Source organism: Pituophis catenifer, unplaced genomic scaffold (genome assembly GCF_029215685.1).
Source record: "Pituophis catenifer annectens isolate HBS135680 unplaced genomic scaffold, rPitCat1.0.hap2 SCAF_9, whole genome shotgun sequence".
NCBI lineage: Eukaryota > Metazoa > Chordata > Lepidosauria > Squamata > Colubridae > Pituophis > Pituophis catenifer.
Genome location: NW_027256889.1, coordinates 29983557 through 29997319, shown reverse-complemented (window position 1 = coordinate 29997319; position 13763 = coordinate 29983557). Strand labels below are relative to the sequence as shown.

Genomic DNA, 13763 nt, shown 5'->3' with positions numbered 1-13763 from the left:
CAAAGACATGCAGCGACTGTTGGGGTTCATGACGGGTGGTTTCTAAAAATTTTTACTACCAGTTCTGTGGGCGTGGCTTGGAGGTCATGTGACTGGGTGGTTGTGGCTAGCTGGCCATGGCTATATGTATAGGGACTACTCAGAGGGCTGAAAAAAGTCATTTCTGACAGGTCCTCGCACTTTTGACTGGTCTTCACACTTACGACCCTCACATTTATGCCCGTGCAGCATTCTTAACAACCGTGTCACTCATTTCACAACTGCTTCTCTTCACCATGGTGACAAGATAGGGCAAAAAACGTAAAATGTAAAACGTAAAACCAGAAGTGACAGTAAGTCTAGGCATACTGCCGGAGAGGCAGTTTCTGTAATAAAGATTAGGCTAGGAAACAACACCAAATGTTGTAATAAAGTGGAAAAAACCAAAAGGAGATTTCTTTTAACAACCGATTCTCCAAACTGCTTAACTACTTAACAACCGGTTCTACTGAAGTAGAATTCCACCACTGGGTCTACCCATTTATTTTTGCAGGCACCAGTCTACTCATTTGTTTTTTTTTAACACTGATCAGCTGTAGGGCAGCCCTTTGAAGCCCCGCGGCAAGAGTTTAAACAGTTTTTTCCCCTCTAGCCATCAGCTGGGACTCAGGAGGCAGCAATAGATTGGGGGTGAGGCCAAATAAAAGGTAAGAATAACCCGGGGGGTGGGGGGCAGAACCGGTTCGGTGATATCATATCGTCACCCCTTCCGGCTCAGCCGAACCAGGCCAAACCGGGAGGAACCCACCACTGGTTCACAAACTATTACTGCATGTTTGTTCCCCACATGACTACTCCCCTTTCTAATCTGCTCAAGAAAGGAAAAAAATTCCATTGGGGCGCCGGAGAGCAGGGAGCCTTCGATGCCCTGAAGGCTGCCTTCACCTCTCAACCCATCCTCAAGCATACTGATCAGTTCCGGCTGTTTGTGGTGGAGACAGATGCATCGGATCCAGATAATTCCACACTTGGTTCAGGAAGTAGGCTTGTTTCTCCATCAAACACAGCTTTTAGAGGTGGGGCCTCCCAATCATCCCAAACTATGTTTCCCCCAAAATAAGACCTATCCTGAAAATAAGCCATAGCTTGATTTTTTACACATGCGTGCAATATAAGCGCTACCCCCCCAAAATAAGACCCCTAATTAAGACCCCTAGTGGTGAAGCTGCTTACCTTCAGACGGTTGCAGCCAGGCCTTGCACACCCCAACACCTGCCTTGCCTTGCCAGCCCACTTCTTTTGCGGGCGCTTACGCACCTCACTCCTAGCCTCTGTTTCGGTGTCAGAGGCCTTCGGGAAAAACTCTGCAGCCAATAAAAAAGCTCTGGATTGACATGCACAGCACCCCCTGGCCTCTGTTTCACTGTCAGAGGCCTTCAGAAAAAGCCTCTGTAGCTGATAAAAGAGCTCCAGATTGATGGCAATCTGGAGCTCGTTTCTCGTATAGACCAGGTCTTATTTTCGAGGAAATACGGTAGCACGTAGCCTGGGTTCCTGCTGCTTCAGGGATTCTCTGGGCTTGCCCCGCAGCTGTGGGAGGGGGGTTGGCAACCCCTACTGGGGGAGCCCCTACTCCTTAGACGATACTCCCTAGACTCACTCTTTGTGGTGAAGGGGAGTGGGCTGCTAACCCAAGCCTCGTTCCAAGGACTGATGGATTCACTGGTGCTGCTCCTTGCATCTCCATTCTGACAAATCTCTCACACAGTTGTCCACAGATGGGCTACAGCTGTTAGGAATTTCGACTCCTCTGGCTCTTCCCAATCTGCAGCCCTCCAGGCCTTCCATTTGCTGCCTAGATTCATGGCAACTCCAGACAGAACCAAGGGGAACTCCAACTCGGCTGCCTTCTGCACTCGCTCAGCCATCGCACCTTCGGGTCAGGGCAAATGGATCCGGCCACAATCCTCTCCTCACGCACCAGTAGCTGCTCCATCTTCTCCGTTCTCACTTTGGATCACTGTTTGAACTACGGCATCCACTTCAGCAACTACTGGTGCCTCCTGAGGGGGGAACGATCCAGGATTCGCTGTGGCATCAGCTTTTCACTCCGTTCTGGACATCATTAGGTTACAGCTCTCTTGGAGTTATCCAAGTAGGCTGAGTTAAAAGAGATTATTTAATGTCATTGGTCTAATTAGCAAACCAAAAGCAAGGAAATAACTCTCAGAAGACTTGGAATTTCCAAAAGTAAAATTTTATTGGATAAACCATGTTGTGGGAACTGAAGAAACAAAACCAACTCTGATTTCCCACGCAAATGCTTGCCCTATTAAAACAATACTTTATCCTTCTCTCCACCCCTCGTTGATCACATTGTCCAATTATGAGATGGTCTTTTTTTATGAGAATGGTCCATCTTTCTTATGCACTTACAGCGATGACCTTGCTGGCTCCATGCTCACAATCTCTACATACATTCTCCACATTCCATTTCCCTCCCTCCAGTTCATTGGCAAATTGAAAAGCATTAGGTTTGAAAGAAGTGGTTCCATCTTGACACTACATTTACATGGAGGGAAATATGCAGTGGGGTACCCCAAGGCTGTTTTAGGGCCAGGACTCTTCAACATCCTAACAAATGATCTATATGAGGGGCTAGAAGGGAAATTCATCAAATTTGCAGATGACACCAAGCTGAGGGGAATTGCTAAAACTTTAGATGATAGACTCAAGATACAGAAGGATCTTGACAGACTTGAGCATTGAGTGCTATCCAACAAGACACATTTCAGTGGTGAGAAAAGTTAAGGTCCTGCATCTAGGCAGAAAAATCAAATACACAGGTATTTCATAGGTGGCCTCTGGCTCAACAGCAGTAACTGCAAGAGGGATCTAGGTGTCTTGGTGAACCTGGAATTAATTCCTGATAGAACAATTAATTCCAGAAGTTGTGGATGCTCCATCACTGGATGTTTTCAAGAAGAGATTGGGCAGCCATTTGTCTGGAATGGCATAGGGCTTCCTACTTGAGCAGGAGGTTGGATGAGAAGAACGCCAAAGTTTCTTTCAACTGTTTTTCCAAATTCTAATCTTTAAGGACCAGTTTGTTTACACAGAACAGGCCCTGTACTCTCCCCATACCACACGTCTAACCAGATGACATGTCAGCGGAACAGAAGGGCTGCTGAGCAGGAAAGGATTGTTATTCGTGAGGAACATCTTTCCGGAAGTAGAAACTCACTGACAGGGATCTCAATCAATGCCTCTGAGAATCTGTGGCAAAGCAAGAGATCCTCCCCTCAAGGGAAACTCCAGAAAGCCCCCCAAAGGCTATTTCTGCCCCAACTACCCGCCTTTCCCATGGGTGGCTGAGAAGACAAATAGAACAGATCCAGGCTCTGAAATCTGACTCCTTGGCCTGACTTTCTCTGGGAGGCTGAATTCACACAACACCCAAGGCCAAGGGAACTTTGTTTATCTGTACCTTTCTGTATTGCAACTCAAGCCATTATGGTTCATAAATCAGACTCATTTATTAGATTTTTATCCCATTACCCTTTATAATTCAAGGCAACAAACATACCTGATATTCATTCCTTCCTATTTTCCCCACAACCCAGGGAGGTGGATTGGTCCGAGGCAGCACTAGAACTCGAGTCCCCCAGTTTCTAGCTTGGTGTCCTCACCACTAGACCAGACTACGCTTTAATACTTATGCATCAGCACAATTTAGGATATCCCCTAATTTTGGTTTACTCAACCACCTGTGGTTATAGCTCTCAATGTGATATGAATGCAGCCACAAAACAATCTAAAGTGAATGTGGATGTTGTTTTATTTACAATAAGGAGACATACGTATTAAAAAGGAGACTGCTTGCCCCACACATCCATGTTTTTCCCTCAAGTTAGCAAGTATTTCAGAGTAAAATCGAATCACCTTTTCCAGTTTGAAAAAACTATTTGGTCTCTGAAGAATAAAAGCATCTAGCAGGCAATTTGTCTTAATCTTTAACAAATGGAAAATTAAATAAAGTTTATTTTTTTTTAAAAAAAAGAGCCAAATACATAAGACAAAACAATTCAACCAGAAGATGGCAGCAAGTAGAGAGGACTTGACTTCATGGATTTTATGCATGATGAATTGGCAGCAGCTGTTTCAGCCAGCAGTGCCGCTGGTGTGCAGGCTGCTGCAGGAAAGAGCTGGGCTTGTGCTTATTCAGTCTCTTGGGAAGGAAGGAAGGAGAAAAGTTCCTGGAAGATTCATCCTGAAGGACCACTAGTAGTCCTGTGGGCACAAGGGCAGAGTGAACATCAGTGAAGATGCCAGCACAAATTGAAGAGGCACCACTTCCCACCCAAGGGAGCTGAGAAGGACCAGCACCACAAGGTGACTGCAGGAGTAGAGCAGGGCTAACCCTGGAAAACCCGGCTCCAGACTCCGATCACACCCCCTCAGACAATGCTGACCTTCAACCATCCGAAGCAGAGGCTGCAAGGAGGACATTCTTCTCCCCTTTAAGCAAGTTTCACCTCAACCCTACCCAGAACTGTGCAGTAACTGAAAGATGGCAGGACGTTGGGGAAAAAAAGGGAAGGGATACTTACAGCTCGTGGTTTTTTGTTCAACTTGAGATCAATCCTGCAATGGGAGGAAGGAAGAAGTGAATGTTGGCCTACGGATGGCTAAAAAGGCAGTCCTTGCCTGGGCCACAGCAGCAAAGGGACAAGCCTGATATGAGCATTTCCAACCCACCTCCCAATGGCACCGAAAAGCAGATTTCACCCAACTATCAGAATAAACACATTAGAGAGTTAGGCAGCATCCAAAGACCGTGGGAACACATCATCTGCTGGGTTAGCATGTTAAAGATAGAACTTAGAGGAGGAGGAGGAGGCAGCAGCAGAGGAGGAGGAAACGGTAGCCAGAGGATTTAGTGGTACCAGTAAGAATCAAATTGTATTTTCTGCATTTGGGAAACTGCCTTATCTGTAGGCCTCAGAAAGCAAAGCAACAAAAATGAATTTTCAGAATTCAGTAGAAGTTTATCTGCTTTTCAAAATAAAAAATTAAAGAAGCAAAGAGGGTAGCCGAATGAGTTTTTTTAGCCAAGGTTATTAAATAAAAAGTTACCTCCATTGTGGTTTTGTCTGTATTTTTAAAAACTTGCCAGCCTAACCTAATATACATACCTACAATTAAACAGATAAACTATGGATTAGAATAGTTTTGAAAGCGCACATGGGGAAGTTGAAGGAGGATGGCGAAGGGGAAAAGAAAAGTCTACACACTGACATCACAGCACAAAAACTAAGTCAAATCAAGTCAAACTTACTCAAAGTCATAATCAAACATGCCAGACGGGCTGAGGGGCAGCATTCGAAAAGAAGAAAGCAACAGAAATTAATACACTAAGGAATTAAATCAATTAGTTGATTAGCCATCCTAGCGAAGTTCAAAAATAAAGAGCAAGTGACACATCATTGTAATCTTGAAATATAAAATCCACCCAAAACCGCCCCCACTCCCCCAGAAGTCTGCTACCCCAAATAACCCTATGACGCTGCAAGGGACAAATATCATCAACCTTGAAAAGAAAAACAAGGTGGGAACCTCCCACAATGCTTGAAAGGAGCACAGCAAACAGCCAGATCGGTAAACGATGGGCACGACTCTGGCTGGACTGCCTGGGCAGAATGGAAGAGAACGAAAATGGAAGAGATTTTCCCCTACTGCCTGGCCCAGTGCCGGGCCTTGAGAAGGCAGAACACCAGCCTAGATTGTGGAGAATGCTGGCCCAGGGGCATTAGCCAAGAGGGGGTCTGCTTTCACTTTCACAGGTAGCTCTGGCGCTGAGAAGACTCTGCTCCTCAAGTTCAGCCCAACCTATGTCTCTGCAGCTTTCTCCCGGCCTGTGAAAGGGAAGATCTGGCATATTTCAGAACAGAATATCCAGGCTTGACCTTGTCTATTGGTACTTCCTGCCTTGAAGATTTATTTATTTGAAGATTTCCAATTCTCAATAAGAAATGCCTCGCTACAAAAAAAGGGTTATCATCACACACTTGCAACTTAAACAAAATACATATAACAACAGTCCCACTTCTCCTCTTTGTACCTTCACTTTCATCCCCTTCTCTACTGTCATTTTCAAGACTACATGACTGCTGGGGCAGTGTCACTTCCTTGTGTTAACATAGAGCAGACTGCATATGGAGATAATTCATGGCTTTAGCAGTAAAATATCATTTCTGGGTTAACCTGCCAACTTAATTGGCTATGTCGTTAAGAGAAGAGGGGATGTCTCTCTTTGGGACAGAGTCCCTGGAAGACTGCTGCTGATTTTGGAATCTCCTTGGGGTAGAAGACCATGATCAGCCTCTGAGGCTTTTCCATTTGAACCCCAGGATGGGGATCAGCTGCCAGATTCAAAGGCCCATGGGGAGGGGCGAACTCTGATCCTAACGTACCTCGTCTGTGGGGTGACAAGACACGCTGAACTAGGACCGTTCAAGAGACCCATGTCAGGAAGGCCCTTCAGAGGCTCCGGTGGGAGCAGCCGGGGACCCAGGGAGAGAAGCTGCCCGGGGTCTCCAGTCTCCCCGGCTCACCTGTGTCGGTTTTTATTCTTCCGCTTTTTGTGGCTACTGTGGTGGCTCCCTGAGGCGGAGGAGGCCGCTTTCTGGGGCTTCACCCCCTGAACGGACGCATCCAGCTCTTCCACCTCTTCCTGGCTCGGCTCGTTTTCTTGGTTGTGGAAATCCGGGGAAGTGTCGCTCTCGGTGCCGCTGCCGGGCTCGCCTGCAGGGAGGGAGGGGGGGAGGGGGGAGGGCCCCCAGGCTCAGCTACCCAGGACCCGGGAAAGGGGGGCCGGGGGGGGAGGAGGGGGGAGGGGGGTCCTCCCAGACTTACGCTTCTCAATCAACTGGTCCTGAACTCCGGCCAAGGCGCTGACCGCCTGGGGGGGGGCAGAAGAGAGGCAGGAGGTGAGGGGGAGGAGCGCGACCTCGCCGCCTTCCCCCCCCCCTTAGCGAGACCCCCACTTACGGCCGCCGAGGTGACGGAGGACTTGCTGAAGAGCCGCTCCGCTTCCTTGAACTTCCGGTTGCGACGGTCGTTCTTGCTGTTGGAGTTTCTGCGGGGGGAGGGAGGGGGGAGAAGGGCGGGCAGCAGCGGGGCTCAGGGGCGCCTCCCTCCCCCCCCTCCCCCCCTTCCGCCCCCCCCGCTCACTTCTGGTTGGTGAGGTAGCGGTCCCAGCCGCGGATGATGTTCCCGTACATCTGCGTGTCCTCCAGGTAGCTGCCCTCGAAGGCGTAGATCTGCCGCTCCAGGTTGGCCAGCGTCTCCTGCGGCGGAAGGACGGGCCGGGCTAGCGGGGGGGGGAGGGTGGGGGGGTCTCCGCTGCACGCCCCCTCCCCCCCCGGCGCCCCCCTCCCCTCCCCCCCTCCCCCCACGCGGCTCACCGCCAGCTCCTGCTTGCGCTTGACCAGCTCGGCCAGCTCGCGGCGGGTGTCGGGGATCTGCGGCGGGGCGCCGGCCTTGGCACCAGCCCCGTGCAACGCCGCCATGGCCCGCCCGAGCGCCCGCGCGGAGCAGCCCCACCACGACCAGGCCGGCGGAGGAGGAGGGGAGGAGAGGCGGGCGGGGGCGGAGCGTGGCGCCGCGGCGGTGACGGGAGGAGGAGCCGCGGCCTGGAGCGCCCTCGGCCGGCTGGCTGGACGCCCGCTTCACCCGGAGGCCGCCGCGCCCCTCGTGCGCCCGGGACCCAGCGGGCCAGAGGAAGCCCCGGCCGGGTCGCCTCAGCCGCGCCGCGAGGCCGGGCAAGCGAAGGCGGCAGGCCGGGAGGGAGCTCGGCTCATCTCCTTCCCGGACAAGGCCCCCGCGAACTCTGGTGGGGCCGAAGGGCGTGATCAGCGCAGAGGAAAGGAGAGACGTGAAGAACAAACACACACACACACACGGAGAGCGAGAATTCTGTATTCTCTTCACCAAAAAGCATCTATTTTTAAACAAACTGGAATAAAGGAATAAAAAAGGAAAATGAGCAGAAGGGTCTCTTAACTGTAAATGGCGGCCCTGCGTGTTCAGGATGGTCCACCACTTAAAAGAGGTTTTATCATGAAACATGCACTGGAAAAATGATCGGATGCCACTGAAGCACCAAACTTTAAAAAATATCACCCCAAAGCAAAAACGGGGTTCCTGGCCCATGACCACCTCTAGCAATCTCCACCTGAGGAGCCTCCAGATGTTAAGGCAGCGAGGGCACCCAGAGCCTCAAGGCTCCAATGTCCACCAGATGGATCCCTAGTGGATCCAGGTTTACTCGCTGTCGGCGCGACAGGTGGATTCTTCCTCCTCCTCCTCTTCTGTCTTCTGATCATCCTCTGTGGCATCGGAAGACTCATGGAGGAGGACGTATTCCCTGCTGCTGAAGCCAAATTTCAGCACATCCTTCTCTCTCAGTTCATAATAGCGCTGAGGTTCGATACGCTGGTTATTCAGAAAGGTGCCGTTGCCTGAGCCGAGGTCAATGATGTATGGTTTCACCTTACGACCCGCTGTGCCATCAGGACGGGTATACTCCACAAGCCTTGCAAAAGAAAAAAGAAACCCATGCCAGTTAATGCCCAAAGATCCAAGAATAGTTTGCTTCTTATGTACCTCTGAATTTGGATTCCTTCAGCTTCTCACATAGCTCTAGAGAAAGAGATCAAAAATGCCAGATCCCTTTTCATTCCACAGCTGGAGGCCTTTGTGCCCAGATGGGAGAAGGCAATTTATGTCCCTAGATTGAGTGGCTGCCCAACTCCCAGCAACCCTGGGTAGTTTACAGTGAAATGAAAGAAAAAAGGCACATGTACCAGGAACAAACTACGCAAGATACCCAAGACAAGTAAGAGGCTTGACAGCTCCCTCAAGACCAGGCCATGAGCAGAGCCAGGCTTTGAGAGACTTGTGGAAGGAGGGGTGAGACCAAACTCTATTGAAGATGACATTCCTCAAATGGCAGCTCCTGGTCTCCCAGCCTGGAGCCTTTTCAATGTCCTGGTGGAGAAAAATCACTGGAACTCGTAACGCTAACACTGAGCCTGGTGGCTCAGCAGACTAATAGCATTGTGATTAACACCAGCTGTCTGCAATTACTGTAAGTTCAAATCTCACCAGGCTCAAGGTTGACTCAGCCTTCCATCCTTTCTAAGGTGGGTAAATTGAGGACCCAGTTTGTGGGGGCAATAAGCTGACTTTGGATAAATATACAAAAGGATGAAGGCTATTGCTTAGCGCACTGTAAGCCGCCCTGAGTCTCCGGAGAAGGGCGGCATATAAATCAAATTTAAAAAAAACAAAAACAAAACACTAATCCTTGATGGGCCCTGCCTTCCTCTCCTCTTATAAAAATAACGTTCACTTCTCCATCTCAGGAAGGGTGCACTATCTTCCACTGGATGCTCTAGGTAGCCTGGCCATAGGTGAGGGATGGTAGGAATGAGACTTAACATAGTCAGCAACCAGATTCTCCACGTGGCCTTGTTTCCCCTTGGTTGAAAGTGCTTCCACTTTCTCCTCAATTCCTTTTGAAAGCCAAGGGAGTGGCCTTCTGCTGGTTGTCCTCCCCACCTATTTCTCTTCCCAAAGTCAGGCTCATGAAACCAATGAATTGTCACTTCTCAGCAGTAGTTTTCTTTAAAGCTACCCCCCTTTTTTCCACAGGTAGTCCTTGACATGATGATTGGGGCCGAAATCTGGTCATAAATTATTGCAGTTATAAGGAAGCCATGTTTTTCTGTTTTTCTGATATTTTTCATGGTGATTGTTAAGTAAACCACCAAGGATTGTTAAGCAACCTCAATTTCCACGAATTGTGGTCATGCAACCATGGGAACCATAACTGTTAGTAAATGCAAGCTATTTACCAAGCATCCAAGGCCAAGGTAACTCCAAATGGTTGGAAAATGACTGTTGATAAGTCGAGGACTACCTCTATCACTGATTCTTCTTCTAGCTGCTTTTTAGGCAAGCAGTTTATTCAAATCTCTCCTAAGCACCATCTTCTGCAGTCGAGCTTTCAAGTTCGACTCTTCAATTCTCTCCACAGTGCAACATTTGCTCCCTTTGATAGCAATTACTCTCTCTTGCTTGATTTCTTTTCTCAGGTCACTAATCTTTTCCTGACAATCGTTAAACTAATCGCCAGGGTTGTGATTTTTCACAAATTGTGGCCAAAGCAGCACCTGTTGCAGTGTCCCATGTCACTAAAGCTTAAAGAAGATCAGAAAGCAAAAAGTACACACAGGGTCATCAAGGAAGAGTATAAACAGGCAGCTAGAATTATAGAGAATAGGTCAGGAAAGAATTTATTTGGACAAGGAATCCTACCAGGTTCTCTGGAAGAATGCACAATGAAGCCAGCAAAACACCAGTAGGTAACTAGTTTACCCGGGGATCAGTTTTCTCCACCAAGACAATAGTAAACTGGCTCAGGATCAGGAGTGCAGATGGAAAATATAGTCAAGATGCATTTAGTTACTTAACCCAGAGTTATAAGGACCTTGAGGATGGTTAACAGAAGTCAACACCTCAAGAGCAAGTTTGCCAGGCTAACTTTATCTCACATGATCAGGTAACAGTGCTTGGTTGTGGAAGCCCTTTGGCAAAAAGCATCTTGATCTCAGGAACACATCTGATAAACCGCCCCAGGACAGGCTGCTTTGCAAGTCAGCTAAGTGTAGCATATGAATGAAATTGATACCACAGCTGGCTTGCAAATCATATCCCAAGAGTGCTTGTCAATCATTCTGTCACACTAAAAAGATAAAATGGGCAGTTGTGGACCAGAATAGAAGTGCATCACTTCTGTATTCATCAATGTTTTTCTTAATTGGGAAAAAAAGTGGTAGGAAATTCTTATCAATTTGCAGAGTATATAAAATTGGATAGATAGGTGATACCTAGAAGACAAGAATAATATAATGTTGAAAGGTTGGAGAAACAGGCCAAAAATATCATAGCAACATTTAACAGAGACAAATGAATAAGTACAGATCAGGAAATAGTTAGCTTTATAGCAATAGTTGTGAAAAAAAATAGTGCTGTGAAACTTTGCAAAAAGCTGTGGAACTTGAATTAGGGAAGCATAGCAAGTTACTCCACTGCTGGGTCGCGTGGTGCAAGCCAGTGAAGCTGCTTGAAAAGGGGAAGCCACTTCCAGGTTTGCACCATGTGGTCCAGCAACAAGTAGTTCACTATTTTTTCCTAAACCAAGCTCCAGAGATCTTCAAAAGATGAGGATGTAGGGCCTGGTGGGATAGCCCAAGGCCTGCAGAAAACATGGGAGTGGATTTGGGGGCAGGTGGGGGGTGGGGGACTACAACATCCCTGTGGTCTGCCATATAGGTGAATGACTGCAGTGGGGCTGCAGAGGCCATAATTTTGAGACCAGGTTATAAGTAGGTTTGGGAGGGTCCACCATACCTTCAAACGGCCCTAAGGACCAGTCACAAGTCAAGGACTATCTGTAAAGAAGTTGGTTAGCATGCCTGCATTATACATACAAATTCAAGCCTGATCTTCTCAAATTCTCCCTATCTACTGAAAAAATCCCATTCCATTTCTCGATTACCATGAAGCATGTATTTTATTTATTTGTATCCTGCCTGGCTACTTTACTTTGGCTAGTATGGCAGCAGTAACTGCCATCTCTGTCCAGGGGCTTAAGATCATTGTTGCCCATTACACCTGCCAGACCATCTTCTCTTCTTACACTTGCCTTCTCTTCTACCAAGCAGCAGTTAAGAAGCCTGGACTACCGGTGATCCAGAGCAGCCACTGAGACTGCAGAATAACATAGGAAAAACTTGTTTAGCTTTTGCCCATCTTGGTGGAAAGGTGATGGCAGTGGAATGGCACAATTGCTGCCAAAAGGAACTGAGCCCTCAGTTCCTTCTTCTCCAAGGGAGGGGAAGAAGAAAGTATAGCAGGCTGGGTGGGAAAATACAAGGGGCAATAAGCAGCAGGCTCTAGAGGTCAGTATGTGAGACAGAGGCTGTTGCTGCTGCTGCTGCTTTTGTTGCTACCACAACCACCTAAATAGGTAGGGAGAGAGTAGAATGGGCAGCCAGCTTGCCCAGAGAAAGTCTGTAGGGGGTTGGCTTTGCCTATGCAAGCTACATTTTTGTAGCTCTCATCAAATTCACTCAAAACCTCCCAGGGGAGTTGTGGCCTACAGCTTGAAAATCTTGCCATAAGCAGCTAATCCCACTCCCCACTTCATCTCACCCCTCTGGATTCAGAACTTACCGATACTGAAAAACAGCATGTTGTTTAGAGCATGAGGGATGATCAATAGGGATATCAGCAATGCGTCGGTGCCTTCCCAACAGATAAGCACTCTGCCGGTGAATATACATAACAGGAAGAACTTCATCATTCTTGAAGGGATATAAACGCCATCGCTTTTTGGGAATGCGTGCTTCTGGGGGTTCTGTATATTTGATCACAACACCACGAAAAGTATTGGAATCCTCCAAAAGAGCACCAGATAGTTCAAAGCTTGGTTTTTCCTTCTTGCTAGCCTCCTTGTCCGTATTCTTGTTGCTGGGCCCTTTTCCCTCACTATTTTCCTCATCTCCACTTGCTTCCATTTGTTGACGATGTTGCCGGCGCCTCTCATTATAGAATTCCCTTTCTGCTTGCTGATCCAGGAGATGGTGGGCATCCTGTTTCCTTCCACGACTCTCAGCCTGTTCCTTAGTGAGCTTCCTTCGAGCTGAATGGTCCCGGTACCTCTCCCTATTGCTTTTTTGTTGCCTACGTTCAAGCTCTGAGCGGTCTTGATTCTGCCGCTCTTCATGTCCCCTCCGAGAATGATCCTCCAGCTCCTATAACAGTGGAGGAATAAATAGATAGGTACAAGTGGAACTCAGGAATAAAAATAAATATTCTTGGATTCCCAGCTACATTTTATAAGAGTTCACTATTATTCCAATAATGGTTGAAATACATGGCCGCAAAGCATGGCTAACATTTGAACTACTGAACGGTCAAGTGTAACTGAATGGCTAATGAAACCCTAATGTCTAAAGGCCGCGGGACCACGGAAGCGCGAGGGCTGCAGACCGCCAGAAGCGCCTGAACTGGAACCCTGGCACCCAAAAGCTGGGCTGGCGGCTGCGAGGCCCAGACCCGAGACCAGCCGCCTCACCTACGGCCAGGAACTCGCAGCACGTAAACCAAGAACATCCGGCCTGACGTCTGGAGTGTTACCGATACAGGAAAAGCGAAGCGACCTGCTGCTCACGCGGGCCGCGGCCTCCTCCCGGGCACCCCGCGCCGGCTCCTCCAGCCGCGTACCTGCTTTATCCTGACGCCGGCGTGTCGCGGGCTCCGGCTCCGCTTTTCCCGGGGCAGCGGCGACCTGCTCCTTTTGCCCGAGGACCGGCGCCTCTTCCTCGACTGCGACCTTCCAACGACACAAACCCCGTCAGGCACCAAGGCCGGGTCCGCCACGGGCTACCCCCCCTCCCGCCCCCCCCGGGCCAACCCTGCCCTTGACGCTCACCTGTCGGCCTCCCGGGGGCTTCCCCGCGGGCTGCGCTTCCGGTGCCGCCGCCGCCGCCGCTCCGACTCCTCCATCGCGCCTCACCGGCTCCCAGTTCCTGGTTTCCGCCTCTACGCCACCGCCGCCCTCTGCACGGCCCGGAAGCGCTCGACGAAGTGCTTCCGCCTTGAGTGGCGTGACTTGCGTCCCGTGAGTGCGACGCGGCCAGTGATTGGCCGAG

The 13763-nt window shown here is 49.2% G+C and overlaps 2 protein-coding genes across 5 annotated transcripts; both read right to left on the bottom strand.

Annotated features, from left to right (window-relative positions):
* Window positions 1-3794: 3794 nt before the first annotated feature.
* Window positions 3795-7604, bottom strand: MEAF6 (MYST/Esa1 associated factor 6). Of its 4 annotated transcripts, XR_011600744.1 has the most exons (9): window positions 7446-7604; window positions 7213-7328; window positions 7030-7117; window positions 6895-6940; window positions 6594-6783; window positions 5318-5347; window positions 5116-5174; window positions 4590-4623; window positions 3795-4269 (listed from the first exon to the last, which is right to left on the bottom strand). XR_011600744.1 is itself a non-coding variant. In XM_070949513.1 (8 exons), the coding sequence occupies exons 1-8, from the start codon at window positions 7548-7550 to the stop codon at window positions 4261-4263; spliced, it is 618 nt and encodes a 205-aa protein (XP_070805614.1). In that variant the 5' UTR covers window positions 7551-7604; the 3' UTR covers window positions 3795-4260. The 4 variants fall into 4 exon arrangements, 2 of the variants coding, with proteins under 2 accessions (XP_070805614.1, XP_070805615.1); XR_011600745.1 differs by lacking the exon at window positions 5318-5347; XM_070949513.1 differs by lacking the exon at window positions 5116-5174.
* A 339-nt stretch (window positions 7605-7943) lies between these two features.
* On the bottom strand, window positions 7944-13681 carry SNIP1 (Smad nuclear interacting protein 1). Its single transcript, XM_070949434.1, has 4 exons — window positions 13544-13681; window positions 13336-13444; window positions 12283-12863; window positions 7944-8575 (listed from the first exon to the last, which is right to left on the bottom strand). Exons 1-4 carry the CDS (start codon window positions 13615-13617, stop codon window positions 8305-8307), a joined length of 1035 nt encoding a protein of 344 aa, XP_070805535.1. The 5' UTR covers window positions 13618-13681; the 3' UTR covers window positions 7944-8304.
* Between the last annotated feature and the right edge of the window lie 82 nt (window positions 13682-13763).